The sequence below is a fragment of the Lampris incognitus genome, chromosome 16 (genome assembly GCF_029633865.1).
Source record: "Lampris incognitus isolate fLamInc1 chromosome 16, fLamInc1.hap2, whole genome shotgun sequence".
NCBI classification, from domain to species: Eukaryota; Metazoa; Chordata; class Actinopteri; order Lampriformes; family Lampridae; genus Lampris; species Lampris incognitus.
Genome location: NC_079226.1, coordinates 21,769,364 through 21,793,214, shown reverse-complemented (window position 1 = coordinate 21,793,214; position 23,851 = coordinate 21,769,364). Strand labels below are relative to the sequence as shown.

At 41.8% G+C, this 23,851-nt stretch overlaps 1 protein-coding gene across 1 annotated transcript; it reads right to left on the bottom strand.

The window, feature by feature from the left end:
- Window positions 1–45: 45 nt before the first annotated feature.
- Window positions 46–23,709, bottom strand: slc38a6 (solute carrier family 38 member 6). Its single transcript, XM_056296344.1, has 16 exons — window positions 23,464–23,709; window positions 21,765–21,895; window positions 21,503–21,576; window positions 21,001–21,053; window positions 20,807–20,846; window positions 14,690–14,768; window positions 12,583–12,668; window positions 12,419–12,477; window positions 12,270–12,341; window positions 11,750–11,806; window positions 11,121–11,200; window positions 9,263–9,363; window positions 9,032–9,156; window positions 3,442–3,586; window positions 1,205–1,299; window positions 46–1,016 (listed from the first exon to the last, which is right to left on the bottom strand). The coding sequence occupies exons 1-16, from the start codon at window positions 23,554–23,556 to the stop codon at window positions 933–935; spliced, it is 1,374 nt and encodes a 457-aa protein (XP_056152319.1). The 5' UTR covers window positions 23,557–23,709; the 3' UTR covers window positions 46–932.
- Window positions 23,710–23,851: the final 142 nt, after the last annotated feature.

Here is a 23,851-nt window from a genome sequence, read left to right as displayed (position 1 = left end):
CAATTACACATTTCCCTTTTATTAAACATGAAATTGTACAAAACGAGTTGAATGTTTATAGTCTTTGGTCTATCAGTAAACTTATATGAGCAGCATGACATTTCTATTAACAGTTATACCTGAGGTTTGGTCTGTTAGCGACTGTGCCTTCTTCTCAGTCTACAGTCACGTGGATTTCTTATGAGGATGTAAAAAAAAAAAGGGCTGAAAAGACAACCCTGGCAAAGGCCACATTTGTACAGAAAAATGGAATGGCAATTATGACATGAACAATTTTGTTTATGAAAAATAAACACGATTTGAGAAACAATGGCGCTTTTCCAGTGTAAGATTTGAAATTGCTGCCAAATAGTTTTTGCAAATACTGTTTGTGGTGTGTATTTTCATACCCAAGTGCAAGACGGGTGAGCTTTACTGCACTGGGCAATGTAATGGTTGGCACAGTTTAACAATAACAGGAGAGAAAACTGAAACGTCTTATTTGACACTATCTGAATGCAGTAAACCCAACATAACCCGGCGCTCCGTGCAGCTTAATAAACTAACAAAATACTATTTGCAAATAATATTTGCATAATAATATGTTACATGTGCAGAGCATGTGTAAATGTTATACATGTAAAGAGAACATAAAAACAATAAAAACGAAACTGAAATAAGATATTGACATTTGAGAGTAGCAAATATGAGCCAGAAAAAAGGAATATAAAAATATTGTCAATAGAGCTCATATATTAAAAAAAAAACAACATAGTCCAGTACTAAACGGAAATATTCATCATGATAATGATGAAAACAGAATTTTGAAGAACACATTTGACGTCATCATCAGAGAGAGATGATTAGCACCTTTATCACTTAGTTTTCCTTTAGCACACTTATCCCTTTGTTTCGTCCTTTCATTGTTGAATTTTTACGTTTTTTTCCAACTGTCATGGATTCTGTACCCAGGTGACAATGATGACGAAGAGGCTCAGCACTCCCACAATCAAACCGAAGACCAACAGAGCCGCAGCCTAAAAAGCACAAAGAGCACAGGCGCCGTCGTTAGCAAGGGCGGCCCGGGAGGAAACGGTTACCGTATTATAGATTTCACTAAACAGAACTGAAAATGAATTAAAAGACCCTGACACGGCCCTAGCTCTCATTTGTGATGGGGTTATATCAGCAGTAACGACGCGCTGAGAAAAGCGTGCACACATACCCCGAGGGACTCAGGGGACCCGACAGGTTGGTCGCCCAGCTTGAGGTAGAAAACAGCGGGGAAAACAAACAAGAGGCAGGTGGACGTGGTCGATCCTGGGGAACGAGTCAGACAAGAACTCAGACATGCGACACAGTGCCAACATCAAAAATCATTTGCAAGCTACATGTCTCAACGATTGGTAATATAATCATGTGAATATTATTTCCATGGTTACTAGATACATAACTTTTGTAATGGCAAAACATTTATTGTTAGAATAAATCCAACCATTTTGTATATACTGTACTGTACACTGTACGTATACTGGTACACTCCATCATGTCCATGTACCTCAGGCATGTATGCAAGTAACCTGCCAACATTTATTTCAGCATCTCTGATATATTCTCTGCACCACTGCACTTTATCACCTCTTATTTCGCCTGTATAAGTGAATCCTTGTGTATATATGTGAAGACTGTAAGTACACCGTGAGAGCCACGAAACCGGTGTCAAATTCCATGTGTGTGCAAACCTATATGGCCAATAAACCTGATTCTGGTTCTGATTCTGAAAAAATAGGTTCCGTATTTAGATTCCCTATGCTGTAATAGGTCCAGTAATGTTAGATACAGCCGCGCACGTCCAGAGTCAACAAACCTGCAGTATGACAACCCGGAAAATCTATGTTCAGCTAGCTATCATCTCAAATTGATGGATAGAAAGCATGGTTTGAGATTTTTTCAATGGACTATATCAAGGCATGTCTGGTTATACCATGAGCTTCCTGTTTTCAAAAAGCACATACATTGCGGTTTTTGAGGTCTTAAATTACTGCCCGGCTGGACTGTGATGGAGCCCGGCTCAAAGACTCAGCAAAGTTTCTCAACAGTGAAGCAATGAGGGAAGTTTTTGTCTATCCCTTTTTCTTTTTCTTTTTTTATCCCTTCCCCCTTTTTTCTCCCCAATTGTATCCGGCCAATTACCCCACTCTTCCGAGCCCCATCCTGGTTGCTGCTCCACCCCCTTGCCAATCCGGGAGCGCGGGGGGGGGGGGTGCAGACTACCACATGCCTCCTCCGACACATGTGGAGTCGCCAGCCGCTTCTTTTCACCTGACAGTAAGGAGTTTTGCCAGGGGGACGCAGCGCGTGGGAGGGTCACGCTATTCCCCCCAGTTTCCCCTCCCCCCTGAATAGGTGCCCTGATCGACCAGAGGAGGCGCTAGTGCAGCAACTAGGACACATACCTACATCTGGCTTCCCACCTGCAGACATGACCAGTTGTGTCCGTAGGGACGCCCGACCAAGCTGAAGGCAACACAGGGATTCGAACCAGCGATCCCCGTGTTGGTAGGCAACGAAATAGACCGCCACGCCACCCAGATGCCCTAGTTTTTGTCTATTCTACACAATAACCCACAGTGTTTTAAAGAGGTTAGTTTAAAAAAAAAGTGATCTATCCTCTAGTGTCTGTTAGTTGGTAAAATATATTTAAAACGTTTTCATGACATGAATAATTGCAGTAGAAAAATGTTCTTCAAATGCTCAGGAATAAAGACTGATAAGCATGAGTAACTGATTATAATGGCCCATTTTCTTAAAGCTTTTCACCAGGCTTAACGGCGAAGTAGTGGGTGGTAATGTGGCAACAAGCCTTCTCCCAATTCATAAAGGTTTATTAACACCTCATCTTCACTGCTTGCACTGTTTTAACCAGGCCGCCTCCTTCAGATGATCTGCATGTCCCGAGTCATAAAAATCACACCGCCATGCTCAAACCCTGCCTGCTCTGAGAAGGTAACATTTCCAATGTATGATTATCCACAGTACAGAAGCACCATTAATAAACAAAATATCTCTAAAAGCATCGTTTTCTCAGTTTGTGTGAGGCAACATCTGGCGCTGTATTTTGTACGTACCCTGTATGGGGTCCAATTTCCATATAATTGATTTGGGTTCGCGGTAAACATTGCAGTTTTAATTTAATTTTAATTTACATTTTGTTTTTAATTGGGGCCGCTTGATTTTCACCAGGGCCACTGCTGACAACACCCTACAGTAACCACCGGCACGCTATTTTGATGAATGAGCTATAGATTACTGCGGCGTGGCACAATGCTTTTACCACTGAGTTTTATGAAAATGGGCAAATATCTGTAATCACTGCTTTTATTTTAGCCATAGTTACGACATCCAAAGTTTGAATCCTTTTACCACACAACACCAACACTTTAGAAATGGATGGACACATACCCACTACTCCAAATACATTTCTAATGTCTGGCACAAGGATAGCCAGAAGCAGCACCACACCCACGAGTGTTAGAGTTTCCAGAACATGAATGACCCAGGAAAATGGCCTTCCTCCAAACAGCAACATGTTCACAGCCTTACGGGCCTGCAGCACACATAAAGTGGGATGAAACCAAACAAAATTACAGCAGATCTACTTACTGTGAGGTGGTAACTCAGGCACAACAGGCAGAAACAACTGACTATTTGAACATTTTCTGCAAATCCCACCTTACTTAGTTATCGTTGCAATGTCCAGTAAATATTAAGATGAGCGCCGCTATCATAACTTCAATGTCACACAACACCTCACACTAGATAAGCAAACTTTGAGCTGATGTAAGGGTGTCTGTTCATGGTTTCTTTCTTTATTAAGTGCAAATCATTGTAAGCATGAGGGTTGAACCACAGATGCACCTATGACAATCAGGGCTGGTATGTAGGCCTACAAAGCTGCTCAGAGTAGAATTTGGTTCTTAACCGCATTAATTAATTAATTGCGGCGTGGTGGCGCAGTGATTAGCACTGTCACCTCACAGCAAGAAGGTCCTGGGTTCGAACCCCGAAGTTGTCCAACCTTGGGGGCTCATCCCAGGTCCTTTCTGTGTGGAGTTTGCATGTTCTCCCCGTGTCTCTGAGGGTTTTCTCCGGGTGCTCTGGTTTCCCCCCACCATCAAAAAAGACATGCATGTTAGGGTTAGCACTCCTGTCTGTGCCCCTGACCAAGGCATGGCAAGACAAACTGGAGTTGGACCCCGGGCGCTGCACAGCGGCTGCCTACTGCTCCTGGCTACACAGCTAGGATGGGTTAAATGCAGAGGAAGAATTTCCCCACAGGGATCAAGATTCAAAATTCAAAAAAAGGACTGGTTGTTAAAATCCCTAGTATTTGCACTGCAACAGTTTCGGTGGAAATTAAACTGGAGATGTCTGCCAAGGTGACATTGCCAAATTTAAAAAAAAAGTTAAATTAAATTAAAATCCGAAGTGTGACGCAAAATTTTTCTTATTCTTAGAATTAAGAAGTGCAATGCATAAATAGCCATATGCGCTAATAATTGGTCTCCGCTCCTAAATAACTTAAGAGAGCTCGGCAGGTGTCTGAACTCGGTTAGGAGTTGCCAGCAGAAGGCTGCATAAGTTGCACAGAGGCAGAATCCACTCATCTGTACGGTGACATTGATAAAAAGACAACAGGTTTTATTGTCAATAAGCAGTTTCTTCCTAAAAAAAAATAAAAAATGAAGAGATGCTGCTTTTACCTAATATAATGTAAAGATGAGAGGTGCTCTTTGGAAAGGGGGTAAAAATCAGTCAGCTCAAAACACGAAAAAATACTCCAAGGTGACTCGCTCTACCATTTACATATAAAAGCCTTTATTGAAAAGGCTGCATAACGGAGTTGAAAATAAGGTGTATCGGCACTACGCCTTTTAAACTTCATTATGTAGTCCCATCAGTAACAGGTTTTCATATTCATATGGAGGAGAGTCGCCTTTAAGTATGTTTTGTATTTTGAGCTGATTTTTTTAATTATTTTTTTTATATATCTTAAGCACAGTTTCTTCTTTGGAGAAGTTGGGCTTACGTATTGTTTAATCCATTCTAAGTTTGAGATACTGAACCGCTGATTTGTATACAACTGTCAATCGGTTTGGGGTGGTGTTACAGATATTCTGGAAATCTTAATGAAACCTTTAGAAAACCCGATTAGCAGCTGTTCCAAAGTAAGTTTTATTTTATTCATTCACGAAGTTTATACTGAAATACTGTTTCAGGTGTTGTAAAGTCAGCAATTCTGAATACAGCATAAGTATGTTGAATGGACAAAATGTGGCAAATAGTGGTCTTTATAAGGGACGTGTCCACGACGTGTGCGTTTTTTGTTTTTTTTAATCTATTTTGATATACTTTACTGATCCCCATAGGGAAATTATGACCTGCATTTAACCCATCCTAGCTGTGTAGCCAGGAGCAGTAGGCAGCCGCCGTGCAGCACCCGGGGACCAACTCCAGTTCGTTTTGCCATGCCTCGGTCAGGGCCACAGACAGGAGTATTAACCCTAACATGCATGTCTTTTTGATGGGGGGGGAAACTGGAGCACCCGGAAAAAAACCCACTGCAGACATGGGGAGAACATGCAAACTCCACACAGAGCACAACCTGGGATGACTCCCAAGGTTGGACAAACCCGGGGTTCGAACCCAGGACCTTCTTGATGTGAGGCGAGAGCAGTAACCACTGGGCCACCATGCCACCCAGCTTTAACCTACATAAATAAACATAACACGTAAATAAACGTGAATAAAAATCACGTGTCGTGTAATGTAGCTGCGACGCAAAGCTATTGGAGACAGACCCGGTGCATTCCATTTGAACTTGGAAGTTCAAATTTTCGAGTTCCCAGTCAGAAATGTCAACTAGAATGCCCCCTGAAGTTGGATTTCGAACTCGGAAAGTCGGAAGATCCTCACTAACCCTGACCTCAAAATCCAAGATGGCTGCTCCACATATCAACAGTTTGAAAGCTGTAGTAATACACTGTTTATTAGCACTTCTGTCTTATTTGTGCCTCATTAAATTAGTCGTACACACAGTATTGTCCAACTATCTGTGGACATGTTGCTATGGTGTTTGTATGCGCAAAATACCCCGTAATGCGTTGTTATCAACTGGTGTTGCTAACAACTGCTAACCTGGGTGGAACTGATTTTCCAGCTGTTATACTGGAAATGGAACACAGTTCATACTGTTTTTCATCTACCCCGGAAGTTGGAGTTGGGAATGACATCACACCCAAGTTGACCGTAAATCAGAAATAATAAGACACAAATAAGACAGAAGCGCTAATAACCAGTATATTACTACAGCTATCACTGATCTACCTTGATATTACGAATGGTGTCTTGAAATTGAAATGGCTAAAATCTTTTATTAAGAACAGACACTCTTTTTGGTTTATTATCTCCAATGCAATCTTTCAGAATATGGGTGGAACAGACTTTTTACTACATTGTAGCCCATTACCAGTTAAACTTTCTGCTTTCCATCAGCAAACCCTTCTCTACTGTAAATTAATGTATAAACATAACTTTACACCACACATCACACCAGTGTGGAACAACAGATACACACTGCTCAGGATAAAATCTGTGTGCTTGGAAGAATGGCGATCCAAAGGGATTTGGGCTGTTGCTCATTTTATGGCTGATAATGGAAATCTATTACAACATGATGAGTTCTGTGAGAAATTTCAGCTCCAATCTACTGTGAAGAACTACAACAGAATGTTAAAAGCCACAACAGTCTCTCTGAGGTCAATGGTGAAAGAGGACATTCTGTACACAAAGATCTCTCAGGGGCTGAGGAAGCGTCGCATCGAAGGAACAGACTTTTGTGACAATAAATGTACAAAAAGAGTTATCAGATACTTTTTATTGAAAGAATCTTATCCCAACCCAGTTAGAAGGAAATATATTTTCAAGGAATTTGGAGATGAAGAGGTTAGAAAATAAGAAATAGACACATCTCATTCCCACTTCCTCCTAAGGTAAAAGAAGTTAATTTAAAAATTTTAAATGAGATTTACCCAACGAATGATTTCCTAAGAATGAGGTTTAACTTAGATGTGACTCACTGTGTATTTTGTGAGAGGGAAACTGAAAATTTGGAACATCTGTTTTTCCATTGTGAATCAGTGCAGTCTTTCTGGGGTGATATGTGGGGCTGGCTCCAGTCCAAGGAGATAGAGTTGTCACCCCTTACAGCGAAAACAGTCAAGTTTGGTGTTTTTGTTGAAAACGGGAACCTTGACTTTGTTCTCAATATTCTGTTGTTATTGGGAAAGTTTTTTTTATGCATAAATGTAGATACTTCAAAGCTAAACTTAGTTTAAACCATTGGAAGAATGAGTTAAAACTCTCGAGTAAGTCACTAAAACTTGTTAATGACAAGAAAGCCCTCAAACTCTTTTCTTTATTAGAGAGATTTAAGTTAATTTGAGATAGCCCTGCTTTTTTGTGTACTTTATTTTATTCTCTCGTTCCTTGTTAATTTTATTTCTCTCATTTGTACCTGTTTTTGTTTTGTTTTGTTATTGTTGTTTTCCTTTTCTTTTGCTCAACCTGAGGCAGAAGGATTCTGTTGAATAAGACATGATGGTGTGCCTTGTTTGTTTCAAATTGTCAAAAAAAAAACTACAGCTATCATACTATTGATGCACGGAGCAGCTATCTTGGATTTTGAGGCCGGGGTTGGTGAGGTTCTTCTGACTTTCTTATTGGAAATTCCAGTTGAAATTCCAAGTTCAAATGGAACATCATCGTGCATTCAAGCAGCTGGGATATGGGAAAGTTCCCATTTGGGAACATCCTACTTCCTATTTGAGAGTGTTCACATGACGACAACAAACAGGCAACATGGTCGCCCCCAATGTATAAGCTCTATTTCTGTTGTCAGAATACAGATAAAAGACAAACAACCTCCTCATCACCCATATAAACCAACACAGGGACGAAATGGTGCCCAGGAGGTCAATATTATTTGTACACTACATTAGTAATATGCTTAAATTTAGCAGGTTGTCTCATCTGATCCAAAGGTATTAGGCGAATGGTATTTCAGTTATAGCACATTTCCCTGTCCACCGCCACTGCCTTGGCTGCTGAAGCGAGAAGGGGTTGCAACTTTTGAAGTATTGTTTAACATCACAATCACCTGCACTAATGACTATGACCTAAATTATCAATGAAGAGACTTATTTGTGCGCAGAGCAGGTACATTTGTTACGTTTCACCAAAAACTCTGCCATGTCAAGTGACATCAAACCTACTTCTTGGATCTCTCAAAAACCTCCCACTTTCCTAGTGGGATGTTCTTAGTTCGACAGGTGTATTCTCCCACTTGAAGGTTGGAACTTTTCCACCTCCCAGTTGCTCATGAGCGCACTATCAGTGCCTATAGGGGGCATTTTGGAGTGCCATCATTGTAGTTTTTTTTTACAGTGCGCTGTAAATTAAACAGATGACTAAGAATCACGCTTAATTTTTGCTTAAAGTTGCTTATAGCATCTTTATAGCCTACTAAGTGCTTAGGTCCTACTGTTGGGTTAGAAATGCTTAATTCACAAGACAGTTTAAGACCATTCTTAAGAGTATTTCTTAGAAATTTCATACATACCAGCCCAGATTAAGGTTTAGAGAAAGGAATAAAAAATTGATTTCCCTTTTATAGTTTCTCCTAAAACACCATTTCCCCAATACCATTTCCCTCTTCGACAGCTATGTCTTTTTTATTAATTCGGCTTTATCTTATCATACATGACATCAAAACGGCTCTCTATTGCTCTTTTTAGGGTGTACGAAGGAGAGATGATTGCTTAGTGCCATTTGATGGTTTGTTGTATCATTCATTATTTTGCAAATGTCAATCGATACCAATTCTGCTTGGCTTCTATAGAAAACAAACCCCAGAGAATTGCTTGAGGGATGCTGATATTAGTCAGCTGAGTAGAAGTCCTATTGAGCAGTAGTGAAAAGTTGGTCAACTTACAGGAAAATGGATGAGAGGGACAGTTAAAAGCACTGCCAACAGAATAGCCAGACGAACAGTTATCACCATAATGTCACGGGGCATGTAGGCATCATAGTTCATCAACAGCTCAGAATTCACATGGGCTATCAGACAAGACAAGAGCAGATTAAGGATGTGATGCACAGCTGAAAAAAACTAATTCTCCAAGTCATCTCTGCCACTTGATGAGGTGTGTCCCTGCTTTCTTACCATAAAATGTGAGGTAGCCAAACAGGGCAGAGAGCATGTAAACCAAAAAGCTGAGAGAGATGCCGACGTTGGCAACGTTCTGCATCCTTTTCTTAGTAGGCCTGAAAGACACACCAAAAGACAAACATTACGCGAGAGAATCTGCTTATCTAGTGAACTCCATATTCAATTAATATCAAAGTCAAAACAGGTAAATTAAATTGTATAGCCCAATATCACAAATTTGCCTCAGGGGTCTTTACAGCAATACGAGATATTGTCTCTTGATGCATGCACAATAATTCAGGTAAGCAAATCCCAGAAAGTTTAATCATTTCATCTGGATACAAAGTGTAGAGAGAGAAATGTTTCATCACGCATCTAAGTGACTTTGTCAGTCTCAGCTGACTGCAGGTATCCCCAACCTTACAAATAGCCAGTCTCAGCTGACTGCAGGTATCCCCAACCTTATGAATAGCCAGTCTCAGCTGACTGCAGGTATCCCCAACCTTATGAATAGCAGTTACATAATGACCAAAACCAGCACAGTTGCGTCACAACTGAAACAAGTGATCGGATTCATATGAAAATTGCCCTGACCATTAATTAGAGTTAAATTGGCCATATGTACCATTCACAGAGCATTGGGGAATACTTGCAATACAGCATTGTACGATGGTGACAGATTTACTCTTAGCCCCCCTCCTCATACTCTCGAGTCCTCTTAGCCCCCTCCTCTTAATTACTAATCAGTACTTACGGTTTGACTCTCATCCTCCACTGAAGCATTAACTAGGAGTCAACAGGATGCTGCACCACTTAGCTGACAACGTCCCCACTGACACAGTGGCCAGGGAAGGGGAGAAATCCCATAATAAGCAGGTCCTGGGTAAGTGTGGTTATCCTAATTCAGCATTTGTCAAACCCAGGAAGACGCCCAAACAGTGCACAGGCCAACTGAAGAGGAGAAGGACAACAGCTGTCTAAGGTGATTCTGTATGTGGCGGGAGTGTCGGAACAGTTGAAATGCATATTTTCCAAACACCACGTTTCAGTTGCTTTCAAATCCCAAAACACACTGCACCAAAAATTGGTCCACCCCAAGGATCGGGTCCCCTGGCACAAACAGAGCAGATCGCCATGACTTGTACATCGGGGAAACCAAACAGATACTGGCGAAGAGGATAGCACAACACAGAAGAGCTAACGTGTCAGGCCAGGACCCTACAGTCTATACCCATCTACAGGCCAGTGGCCACTCTTTCAAGGATGAGGATGTGCACATCTTCGACAGGGAGGAATGCTGGTTTGAACGGGGAGTCAAAGAGGCCATCTATGTGAAGAGGGAACGACCATCACTGAACTGAAGAGGAGGGCCAAGAGTGTCGCCATCTTACAATGCTGTGATTGCAACTATTCTCTAATCCTCTGTGAATAGTGCACGTGACCATTTTTAACTCTAATTAATGGTCCTGGCAATTTGCATATGAAATCTATCACTGGTTTCGGTTGTGATGCAACTGTACCGGTTTCAGTCGTTATTCAACTGTGTTGTTGATAAGGCTGGGTGATACCTGCACGCAGCTGAGACTGGCAAAGTGTGATGAAACGTTTCTCCCACTAAACTTTGTGTCCAGATGAACTGATTCAACTTTCGAGGGCAACATCTTGTCCTTAGACCCTCGCACCAGAAAAGTAAAAACTCCCTAAAAAAAAAAACCTTTAACAGGGAGAAAAAATAGGAAGAAACCTCATGGAGAGCAACGGAGGAAGGATCCCTCCCCCATGATGGACAGACGTGCAATGAATGTTGTGCGTACAGAACAGAACACAATTTACAGAACGTGAATGGTGAAGGTGAAGTGTAGCTGAGGCTTACTGGTCTAGTTCACAGTAGATGGGCAGGACAGCTGTGTGGCACAGAAAGGAGAAGGCCATGGTGGGGATGGCATAGGCACTCTGTAACATACATCAATCAGATTTCAACCGTCATTTGCAACTTATCAGCTTACACCGTTACCCAGAGTAGGGGGTTGGTGGACTGGGTAGTGCTTCTGCAGTAATTATCAGACTGAGCTGCAGAGTGTGTTGATGCAAAGTTAAAGTTTGACCTTTCTTTGTTGGTTTGAAATGTGCTTTCAGAAAAAAATTGTGCAAATGCTCTGACTCTTTGGTGACCATCTAGGGGAAAAGGTATCAAGGTGCTTCTGAATGAAACCACCATATGCTTGGTGTAATTCTGCATGCCACACATTGGTGTATGCCCTCAGCAGACATTTAAGCATATGTGACTGACAGCTGCACTCATGCATGTGGTGTTCCTTACCGTATATACTGACAGATTCTTCATAATCATTGATTAGAAAGTGTCACAAATGTCACAACTGTTGCATTCTCATCCTAGGCAACATCTTGCTGCCACCTCACATGTTTTACATGTGCAGCACTGAAAAAAAGACAAACTTCAAATGCAGACATGCACATACATGCACACGCACACACACATACCTTACTGGAGATGATAAAGAAATTGGGTGTACAGTCTGAATCTGAGGAATTTGATATCTGGAAACAAATTGAAAAAGAACATATTATTTCAGATATGATAAGATTTCTGAAGGGCTGCTGTGAATGGGAGTGTGATTAAATTGAATTCCACAGCCTGGCTATGGTCTGAAAGGACAAAAACCATAATAGTGCAGGAGAACGCATGCCAGGCCTGCATGCAGGGAAGTAATAGTACGAGTATGGTCTGTGCATCCCAAAAGGTCAGAGTTCATTTCCAGGTTCTGGCAAGGTCGCCTGAACTTCCTTCCCCTCAGGACTGGTACCATTCACCGTGCAGTGCTCTCTCTGGTCCTCATCAAGCAGAGCTGACTCAATCAGTAAACTCGATCTCCCGGATTTTTCTCTAATCCTGTGGCCTTGACTGTCTGGACTAGTTTACCTCCCCCAGGTCAAGGTGGCCCATAAAGCCCCGTGTCCATGCACGTGTAAGAATAGTCACAGGAAATGGGGGTTGTTTTACCTGGTAGGTGCCTGGTGGCATAGTCATGTTGCTTGGAAGAGGGCAGGGGATGGACCATTTCTTGATCACTACCTGAATAGGAGGTAATCCAACAGGTCAACAAAAGAGGAGATATAACCAAAAATGTTTGGAGGTGTGCCAGAACTCACCACGATAGCAAAATAAAGCATGAAGAAGAAAGAAAGGCTACTCGCATATCCCAAGAAACCTGTTGGTGAGAGAAAGAACTGGTAATATGCAAAAGTACCATACAGTTATTGCAGGAGACAAACTGACACCCTTACATACTATGAGCTTTGAAATATCCATTTACCAATCTTAGGCAGCATTGCCAGGGGTAAAACCACACAAAGTGTCACCAGGATCAGCAGCATTTGGCCATCTTGATACCAGGCATCTCTGGAAAACACCAGAAGGATAGGAGTTATGGACAAGAATTAATGAAAACAAATGTTGACATTGAAACAAACCATATTTCCCACCAAAATGACAGTGGAGATGAACCTCCAGTGCCTTGCAATAGGCTGGCCCCTGGAAGTTTGTCTGCCTTCCGTGCTCAAATACAGAGAGACAGACTTGTCATGTGGTATGAATTAAGGGTTTTAGCTCTCGCAAACCATAACAATTATGTAATTCACATGCAAACGCTGTGTCGCTCCATCAAATGAGGCCACATTTCACTTGCTGCTTTTTTCAAGAGGCGGAATAATATTTTCCTTTGCTGAGGGATAGTCTTGGCGGTTTATTTGGGATAGGGAGGCTGAGAGGGGGAGGGGCTGAGTTCGTGGTGACAAATGTGGAAGGCACGCTGGCTCCGCTGGGGTCGGGGTCGGGCGGGAGGGGTGCTGCCTGGCGCTGCTGTGTGTCAGACCGCAACATGGGGTCATGGGGTACTGGCTCCATGACTTTATGGGGCTCCCACAGTCGGCAGCACCTGCTCTGACCACATCAACACCCACTGACCTCAGTTTGGCAGTTTCACAGCTGCGGGGTTACCATAGGCGCTGACGGCCTCGTCTCACTGTCTACACAGATTCTGCTCTTTAACTGGATGTCACAGAGGTCACGGCTCTGACCCTATCTCTCACTGTAACGCTCAAACTATGTATAGCTTCACCCCCAGCCTATGTTTAGCTTGAAGCGCGTCACTAAAGCTTAGCTAACCTACACTCTGTTTTTACACACATTATGCTGACAGTGTCGATGTAAAGAAAATCTCCAGCACCATTAGTGTTCACCCTTGTGAGCCTTAGAGAACGTTTCGTTGAGGTGAGGGGAGGATATACCTAGATCAACCATGAAATGCAGTGCATTTCACGCTATGGCAAGCAGCAAGATAGGTCTATGTCAAGGTCTGAGCACCACTGGCAAGGAGTCAATCTCTGCCAAGTGTTGAAGATTAGCATAACTCTGGACAATGCTCAAACCAACAGCTGTCCGCAACCTTGGCCCTGTCACTGACCTTAACCTTGAGGACACAGCGTTTAACATGACAGACACTGTATCAGCTCAAAAAGAGACAAAAAAACCAAAAGAAAGAAAGAAAGATCTAGTAGAATGGTAATCCCTTTGTCTGCCCTTAAAATAAACGAGCTTGCAAAGAGGAAATGCTTTTCAATGTAAAATGACTCATTTGTTGAGGCTTTGATGGTTTTGAACGTTAACATCCCAGAGCCACTCATTAAGAGAACTATTCTGTTTCCCTCAGCAGTGAGCCGTAATTAGAATGGCAAAACTGATATCCCTTTGTATCACTCCGATTCTGGGGAACATGTGTGGGAGATTTGGGGGTGAAAAGAGAAGCCCTAATACAAAGCAGCTGTGCAGGGAAGATTCAGATGTTGATGGATCGGACCAAGAGCAGTTACAACTCCCGCTGAAATCGGTGTGTCTGGTAATAAAGCGACATAAGTTACATTCTTGGCCTTAAACCTCTCTACGCGCTGCTTTAAGAGGTGGGGGAGCAGGAGAAGCATCCATGCAGAAAAAGTAAAGGACACAGGCTGCTGATAATGAGTGATGAGAGGCTCTCTATCATAAAAACATCTCCAATGGATCTACCCTATGTCATATAATACCAGGCACAATATTCTCTCCGATCTCTCACAGTGTATTAGTGTATTGTGGTTTGGTGGGATATCTTCCCCCACCACATTTTTCATACGGTTCTCATTGCCTGGCTAATTCCAGTCTATGTAGCTTTGTGGTGCAGAAATGTCAAATTTGAGTAATTTGAAAGTAAAAGGGATTATCTTCCGCACTGTATGAATAAGGATGACTCGCTCCATATCTGAGCTCAGAATTGAAAAATCCATTTATCTAACTCAAAAGAATTGCTTCTTTTTTTTCCTTTCTTTTTTTTTACGCTGTTTTGACGAACAAGAGTTTCTCATTTGTGAGTGATCCTATCATTTACCTACCCAGGTTCATCTGGGCTGAGAAGGCTGTTGATGGTGGCAGGGAGCTCTGACTTCAAGATGAACAAATAGGATGACATGGCTGGAGGGTGAGAGATGACAGCAAAGGTTCATAATACATCTACACTATACGTATACTAGGAAACAAGACTAGGTCAAAACCTAGTATATTGCTGGACCGTGTATGGCCAATGTTTGAAAATGCGGCCAACTTGTTAGAGGGATCATCAGTGGCAGTGTCTATAATGTGAATTCATGGAGAATAAATTTTCATCTGCAATTTGCTGTCGTCGCAGTAATATTTCTTGTTGAAGTGTACTGAAGTAGCATAACACGACACGGTTAAGCTACGTTCAAGAAAGATAACTTATTTTAATAGTAAGTATACCTATTCTAATTATCTGTTGTTCTCTTCCATTTGTTTCTATCTGCGGATGTCTGTCTCACCATATTCACGGACGAATTCACAAAAGGATTGCGTGGCTTTTGCAGCCGCTAAACCTGCACACATAAGACAAAAAGAAACCGTGCAATTCTCAAAGCATCCGCAAAGGGGGAAATGCACCCCTAACTGTGCTGCCAAGCAAATAGTGTCTCGGTGCGCCAGTGCTATTTGCACGTATTTACATAAGGTAATGCATACATTTGGTACAAAATTGGCCCCTTTCTATGCAAATGAGCCTTTTTGCAAAGAAAAAAGTCCAATTCACAAACACCAGGGCTAATAGCCACATGCAGTTAGAGTGAAAACTATTAGCATCTTCAGGAGTTGGTGGTAACTGGTGGCCAGGTTTTCCAGTGAAGGAGAAGGTGGAAGTGGAAGAGGGAGAGGGAGGCGGATGGCGTCAGAAAGTGGGGAGGAAGCTAGGGAAATGGAAGTCAAGAATTTAGAATTTAGAAGCGGGAGAGGCTCAGAGAAGAGAAAGAAGAAGAAAGTAGAGTAATTAAGTCATAGTGAGAGTGAACAGGAAAAAGAAGCCCGCATGGTTGGAATGACGATTCGGGGTTTGAAAGAAGGTGTTGGATGTGGAGCTTTTTCAGAAAAGCACACTGTGGCAAGATGGATTAAGGATGGAGCGGGCAAAGTTAAACTGATCGGCATAAACCGATCCGGCTTGATAGTTGTTGAATCTATGTCAAAGCCACAGATGGAAAAAACCTTGATAATCGTGGTATTGGGTGCTGGGTGGGAAATATACCATGTCATGTTTTCCACTCAGCAAGAAAGCTCCAATAAAAGGAGTCGTTGATGGCGTTTCACGCAGAGTGGAAGCAAGGAGATTTTAAGAGGGTAAAGGAGTGACTGACAGCTATAGAATGAATAGGTTTGACAAAGTAGTTAATAAAAAGTACGAGACTAAATCTGTTATGATACACTTTGATTTGGAGTACTTGCCTGATAGAATGTTCTTGGACCATGTGTCATACTCAGTAATGCAGTATGTTCCCAAACATTTGCAGTGTAAAAAATGTTGGAAATTTGGTCACAGTTTATTTGTATGTAGGAGTGGTTTTACCACATGTGGTAAATGTGGGGGGAATGAGTGTGAAGGAAACTGTGAAAAAGATCCAGTTTCTTTGCAAAGGGAATCATGCAGCATGGGAGACCAAAATGTCTAAAGAGAATGAGGGAGGCAGAAGTAAACAGGGTTAGAGCTAAGAGGAGAACTAATCACGAGGAAGTAGGTAAGAAATATTATGATGTGAGACAATATGCTAAGGAGGACAAGTCAGTCAGGAAGCATGCTGAGTTTTGCTTTTGTAAGGATCAGCTGAAGTTTTTGGCAATGGTACTGCTGGAGTAGAAAGAAAATCGGAGAGAATTTATATAATTGTACACTACCGTTCAAAAGTTTGGGATCACCCAAACAATTTTGTGTTTTCCATGAAAAGTCACACTTATTCACCACCATATGTTGTGAAATGAATAGAAAATAGAGTCAAGACATTGACAAGGTTAGAAATAATGATTTGTATTTGAAATAAGATTTTTTTTACATCAAACTTTGCTTTCGTCAAAGAATCCTCCATTTGCAGCAATTACAGCATTGCAGACCTTTGGCATTCTAGCTGTTAATTTGTTGAGGTAATCTGGAGAAATTGCACCCCACGCTTCCAGAAGCAGCTCCCACAAGTTGGATTGGTTGGATGGGCACTTCTTTGAGCAGATTGAGTTTCTGGAGCATCACATTTGTGGGGTCAATTAAACGCTCAAAATGGCCAGAAAAAGAGAACTTTCATCTGAAACTCGACAGTCTATTCTTGTTCTTAGAAATGAAGGCTATTCCATGCGAGAAATTGCTAAGAAATTGAAGATTTCCTACACCGGTGTGTACTACTCCCTTCAGAGGACAGCACAAACAGGCTCTAACAGGTACTATTTAATGAAGATGCCAGTTGGGGACCTGTGAGGCGTCTGTTTCTCAAACTAGAGACTCTAATGTACTTATCTTCTTGCTCAGTTGTGCAACGCGGCCTCCCACTTCTTTTTCTACTCTGGTTAGAGCCTGTTTGTGCTGTCCTCTGAAGGGAGTAGTACACACCGGTGTAGGAAATCTTCAATTTCTTAGCAATTTCTCGCATGGAATAGCCTTCATTTCTAAGAACAAGAATAGACTGTCGAGTTTCAGATGAAAGTTCTCTTTTTCTGGCCATTTTGAGCGTTTAATTGACCCCACAAATGTGATGCTCCAGAAACTCAATCTGCTCAAAGAAGTGCCCATCCAACCAATCCAACTTGTGGGAGCTGCTTCTGGAAGCGTGGGGTGCAATTTCTCCAGATTACCTCAACAAATTAACAGCTAGAATGCCAAAGGTCTGCAATGCTGTAATTGCTGCAAATGAAGGATTCTTTGACGAAAGCAAAGTTTGATGTAAAAAAAATCTTATTTCAAATACAAATCATTATTTCTAACCTTGTCAATGTCTTGACTCTATTTTCTATTCATTTCACAACATATGGTGGTGAATAAGTGTGACTTTTCATGGAAAACACAAAATTGTTTGGGTGATCCCAAACTTTTGAACGGTAGTGTATATCCAGCAAGGATATTTCTGGGTGCCGTAGGAGTTTCTGGAGAAAGGCGTGCAGCAGCTGTTGATAGAGGCTTTTAGTTCCTCTCAGAAAACTGAGAAATAGAGACGGAACAGCAGTGGGAAATGGGTTGGAAGGACTTATTATTTAATTTAGTCAGTGGAGATTTTAGTTTCAATCCAGTAGATAGTGGTAATGCAACATTTTGGATGCTACTAATGCCAAAAAAAAGACGACTTTCCAGTGATCATGGCAGCAGTGACTATAGCCAGGCAAAGACATCGTCATGCCAGGTGTGCTCGTGAGTGCATATTTCGCAGGGGAATATCACTTTTTGATTTAACGGAGACTGAAATCATTCGCAGATACAGGTTGCCAGGTCTAACAATTCTTGCTATACTTGATGACATCAAGGATGACATTGAGCCTGCCTATTGTGGTCTTGGCGCAAAGCCAAGATTTATACTTTGCCACATGGATAACTGCAATCACATACAAAACAAGGGCAAATTGGACTCAGCTACAAATCTTTATGGGCATGTTTGTGCTGTAATATCATTCGCACAATATCTTTTGTGAACTGGACCTTGAGACGGGGCAGCTAGTGGTTGCAAGTGATGCGCAACTCATGGTGCCATCAGCAGCCGCAATCCATTCTTTGTGAATTCGTCAGTGAGCATTTTGTCAGAGTGATTTTTATTTGGGGTGCTTTACCTGTGCGCTCTTCTTCATGCTTCTCAGCGCATGGAGAACTGTTTTCTCAACCTACTCTGCTCTATGCTGGACTGTTACAGTGTGCAACCAGATATGGAGCAAGCAGCAAAATATTCCGTTGTTAAGAGTTTCAGTAGTATCCACAAGCAGCAATATATTCAATTCGTAAGTGTGATGTGCCGATTCATTTTGAAAGCGCAAACTCCCACTTCTGTGTTTACCAATGGTCACCTGATCCAGCAGCCCAATTGTGTCATACTGATCAGTCAGTCAGTCAGTCAGTCAGTCAGTCAGTCAAGTCAGTTAGGGACATTCACATTTGTAGGGCTGGCCCGCTGGTCTGGTCCAGCCAAAAATAATAATGAGGGCACACAATTATTCCCAAATACTGCAACACATGAGACGAAAACAGTCAAATACACTGTCACGATGAGCACTGCATGCAGTGTTAAGGTGATGTTTTCCAGGACACGGAGATGGAAGGCAGGTTGGAGGGTATCGTGGCGCTAAGCTAACACGGATGGGTGGGGCAGGCAGCAGGGATCAATAGCAAAGCCCTCAATGCAGAACTGCAGACATTATGCAGATGTTCTGACTGCTGGAGCACGATCGTAGCAACCACAGCCAAGAAGTGAAAGGAAGGAATGCTAACAATAATGATCCCTGACGCTAATCCAGGTATTTCTCCCCCTGCACCTTCCTAGGAAACAGGAAATCATACAGTCTCTTGTGGGCTCCTCAGACAGCCAATCAGAGAGGGGCTTTGGGTCACTTCTTGCAGGGCAAACTGGCCCCAAAAAACATCAGCAGGAACAGTGAGAGAGGGAGAATGGAGAATAGATGGGGGGGAAAGGGAGACAGGTTTGGATCAGGGCGTAAGTAAGAGTCTGTGAGGTGCTGTGTAGTCAATGATAAAGGGAGGTAATGTTCAGGGATTTAGATATGTGAAGCCAAGCAGAGCCAGGGTTAGTTGGGACCTCGCTGCCCCGAGGCATCTCTTCCAGTCTCCTTCAAACCAGCCTAGACCTTAATCCCTCAGATCCTGTAATTGTTTTCATTACAAAATTCCTCCAACAACCCTCCTGCCCACACAGACATATGCATTGACACTCACCGTGTCATGCCCTTAAAACGTACTTAAAGTCTGCCAATAAGAGACATTTTGCCACCCTCTATATTCTTGTCACCTTAAAACTTCTTAAAAATGTTCAAGGAGAAAATCCCCCTGCGGAATTGCTTTAGAAAATTTGCAATGGCACTGTCTGTATTCTTTCACTCTCAGCAAAGTTAAGCTGTTAAGCTTCATGTCATGTCAATGAATCACAGAAAACAAGGACCTTCTTTTAAATCATACACACGGATCATACAACAAGCCTGATGTAATGGTTTAGTTTCAAGCAGTTGATTAATGTAAGTACAACAAGTAATTTAATATGATGGAAATTCCAAGTGGACTAATACTTACATTTTCAAACAAAAAGACCTTGGGTAAACAAAGATTGTTCGGGTCAATGATGGAATGATAACAGTCTAATAATAAACGTTTTATATGTATAATTCAAGAAAAATTATGTAAACTCTTTGTGTGGTCAGCCAAGTAAGCATAGTGAAAGGGTGTATCGAGCATGAGACACAGCCACTTTCATTTAATTTAGAGGCAGGGGAGAGGCAGACCTCTGCAAGCCCCAGCCTGGCCAGTAATTAAGGTCAATTGGCCCTTCAGCCTTTGGCAGTGTAGATGAGTGTTTACTCAGAGTGAGGCTAATTGCATCCTTATAAATGGGGCCCGGGGTGCAGATGGATGCATGCTGGAGTGCTGGCTCTCACACTCTCACACATACTGCCCCATGCTGGGAAAACCACAAACATACCAGAGGGCATTGCAATAATCCACTCAGCCTTGCCATTAATGACTGCTGAGTAGCCATCCCATCAGCTCTCAGCTGTGAGAGGCACTGTGGCCAAGCGCTGGACGGAGGTGGCGAGGAACAGCAAGGGAAAGAATAGTAGAAGAGGGGAGGGGTCCCATTACGTTACTCAACACTTTGAGGGTGGGAGTGGGTTTACCATCAGTGATCAATTAGAGCAGAAGTCAGGTTTCAGGCCCATGGGAGGGGGCTGAGAGGACAGCAGCAACAGGTCAAAGGTTATCAGAGAACTGAGACAAAAGCCTAGAAGGAAAGGCAATACCTTGGTCCAGGCCCCTCTGGGCTCCAGCAGGAGGCACTATGTGATACTAAAATAAACTGGCCATTGACTAACCCTGCAATACCTCTGACAGTCACTCAAAAAATACTAAACGGCATGGGTGTCGACTGTGCTGTGAAAAAATAACACATGCAAGTCATATAGTGAAATGGAATCCATCTTACCTCCGATATTTTGGATGAGAATGGTAATTCCAACCAAAATCTGGAAAACATTTTTAAAATGGTGCTAGTGTGAGATTTTTTTTTTGTAACTTAGAAATGAAATTCAATTTAAGGGTATGCACATTTCCAGGGATTAGATTTCCTCTTTTCACAGAATAAACCCACAGTGACTCAAAACAAGAAAGGATGCTTACTTTGCCTGGCTTTTTCAACGCTTGACCTCCAAGATCTTCATATGAATTAATACCTATAAGAGAAAAAAGACATACCAGTCACATTAAGACAATATCATTTAATTAAAGATGATTAAAAATTAAGATATTTTGGTATTATCCCATTATGGAAAAGGGTTATAGTTTAGGTAGAAATGTAATCTAGTGTTGTTGGTGCCCCAGTTAAACCCATTTTATCTCCTGTTTTATGCCAAGATAAACATGATTCATCCTTGTGGGATCACTTTGGATGTCGTTAATCTTTTTACTCAGCTTGAACAATATCAACTTATTCGATCTGAACTAAAAGATAGCTATGGTATAATGACACATATATAACTGTCTCAAAAAAGACAGCATTACCAGTTTGCTTTCAGTGACCGAATCATGAGTTAATCAAGAGATGCACTCCAGGACACTGGAACCCACAGCAACACAATGTTCTCAAGGAAAAACAGACTATGATCCATGGCTAGCCACTCACCTGTTTGGTCACAGAGTTTCAATAGGAGATGTATAGAATAGGCTGCCAGGCTAGCCACCAGCAGTAAGAGAATGCTAGAAAGAAAAGGTAGATGAACAAAAATTAATGCATCACCCCTTTTAGATTAATATATTTAGCATAATAAGTATACTTGGTATACTTAGCTCAGAAACAGTCTGTGGCCTATTCAGTATAGATACTATTTTTTAAAAACCACAGAATAATACAGTAGCTGAAGGTGTAACGCTCATGACATACTTACCAGAAACTAACTATGCCAGTACTAGCTATAGCATAGGCAAGCCCAAGTATGCCACTTCCCATGATGGCATTCATAAGGTTAAAAACAGAGGAAGCAAATGAGGCTCCTTTGGTTCTGGTTTGTAATATTTCCTGCACAGTCAGAACAGAGAAGAGAACAACATAAAAAAGGGGTAAATCAATGAAGAGTGTGTAACTTCACGGCCATACAATATATAAAAGAATTAAATTTCCATAGCAGTATGACAACCAACTGGCCATCTGTGATGACAGATGATGTGAAACAACACTGCAGTGGAATGTAGGCTCTAGGAATGGAAATGGATGGGATAGGGTAGGATTTGAGGCCATGGCTGCTGGACAGCTGCCTGAGCTCGGGATATGGGGTGCTGTCCAGAACTGCTTGACCACTCTAATAGGGGATATCCTGAAGAGAACAAGTTGCAACTTTGCTCTCAGTGTCACAACAAGCTTGGATTGACCTTTGGGCTACTAAATCTGATTCACTCACAGTTACAATACAGAGTGACAGAAGGTAAACTATGACACCAGACAAACATAAAAAAAAACTGGTCATATGAGGAAATATATGCATCACATGAACTTAAACATGTGTGCAAATAATAACAGTGCAATTTTAACATAAATAGGAATGAGCAGTAGAATATATAATCACAGAATGAAGACTGAGTGATTATTCACCCCTCATATCACCATAGTTTTTAATTATTTAACAAAAAGTGCTTTGTGTCTGGCTTGACAACAGACATGTAAATCAAATGAATGGCCACTGTCAATATTGGGAATTCTTTTGTGCCTATGTTTCAAGAAAAAGTTAAACAGTAATATGTCAAACAGTCATGAGCCTGTCCTCCTGTCAGATCTACATAGTGATGGTGGTCCCATGGCTCAGGTCCTAGGCTGTTCCGGTGGCATCTGGACATTGCTTGGCATCCTCCTCATCATATTCTTCATATATCTTATAATTCCATTATAATTCTGTTATCCCCTTTCAAAAGTTGTATTCTGTAAATTGTGTATACACAACATCCATTGCACGTCTGTCCATCATAGGAGAGACCACTCCTCTGTTGCTCTGAGGTTTCTTCCTATTTTTTCCTCCCTGTTAAAGGGTTGTGTTTTTTAGGCAGTTGTTCCTTATCTGATGCAAGGGTCTGTATTGCTGTAAAGCCCCCTGAGGCAAATTTGTAATTTGTGATAATGGGCTATACAAATAAAACTGACCAGACTTAATAGAATGACACTTCTGATTAACTCGCTAATGCATCAGATTTATGGACACCTACCGAACAAGTGTGAAAATCAAGACATTTTTCGTCATCATATAAGCCTATGGTCATCACTGTCATCAACCAGTATCTTATAGTTAAGTTTTTGAACAGTAGGACAAAGGGCTAGTCCTATCTACAGTCCCTGTACAGCGAACTTGTTGCGCAAGTGCTGATGCAGGCAGAACGTGACGGAACGGCGACCACCCTATAAATCACCTGTGAGATAGCAGGGCATGTGATGTGCTACTTACATCACATGCCCTGTGAGTTAAGAGCAGAGTTAAGAGTAGAGTAAAGTTAAGAGTAGAGTTAAGTTATGAGTTAAGAGTTAAGCACTTCTGTGTGCTGGAAGTACTTAACTCTTAACTCGGAGACGAGTGATCACACTGCTTTCAGTTGCATACTTACATTCTGTAGTAAAGGGGACGTTTCATTCTCCTCGATGTCCCTTTTTGTCCCATCACTCTGGAAGTCTACGTTTCCATGTTCACTGGTAGTCATTTTTCCTTTATTTATTCTTCGGTTGTGTGCAAAGGAGTCTACACTGACCCTGCGCGTAACACCGGTTTAAATGTTACGTTTAAGTTAACGGACGTTGGACCGTATCAAAAACTGTTACTGTCAAGACACCATATTCCCACGACCAGTGTCTAGCCTCCCTTTCACACAAAAAATTATTTACACGCTGTTGTTGTGTTTGGAGTGTTGTGTAGAAAATCAGGTGACAACGTTTCCGTCGCATATAAACGTAGATCCCTTGTAACCAACCAAAGACACCTAGTGTGGCAAGTCAACC

Bases quoted from the DNA above. Each gene is read 5' to 3' on its own strand.
- slc38a6 (XM_056296344.1), bottom strand. From the start codon at position 23,556: ATGACTACCAGTGAACATGGAAACGTAGACTTCCAGAGTGATGGGACA. The intron at 12,478-12,582 runs GTAAATGGATAT...TCTCACCAACAG, and splicing joins GGCAATGCTGCCTAAGATTG to GTTTCTTGGGATATGCGAGT. The intron at 1,017-1,204 runs GTATGTGTGCAC...TGTGCTTTTTAG, and splicing joins GGTCCCCTGAGTCCCTCGGG to GCTGCGGCTCTGTTGGTCTT.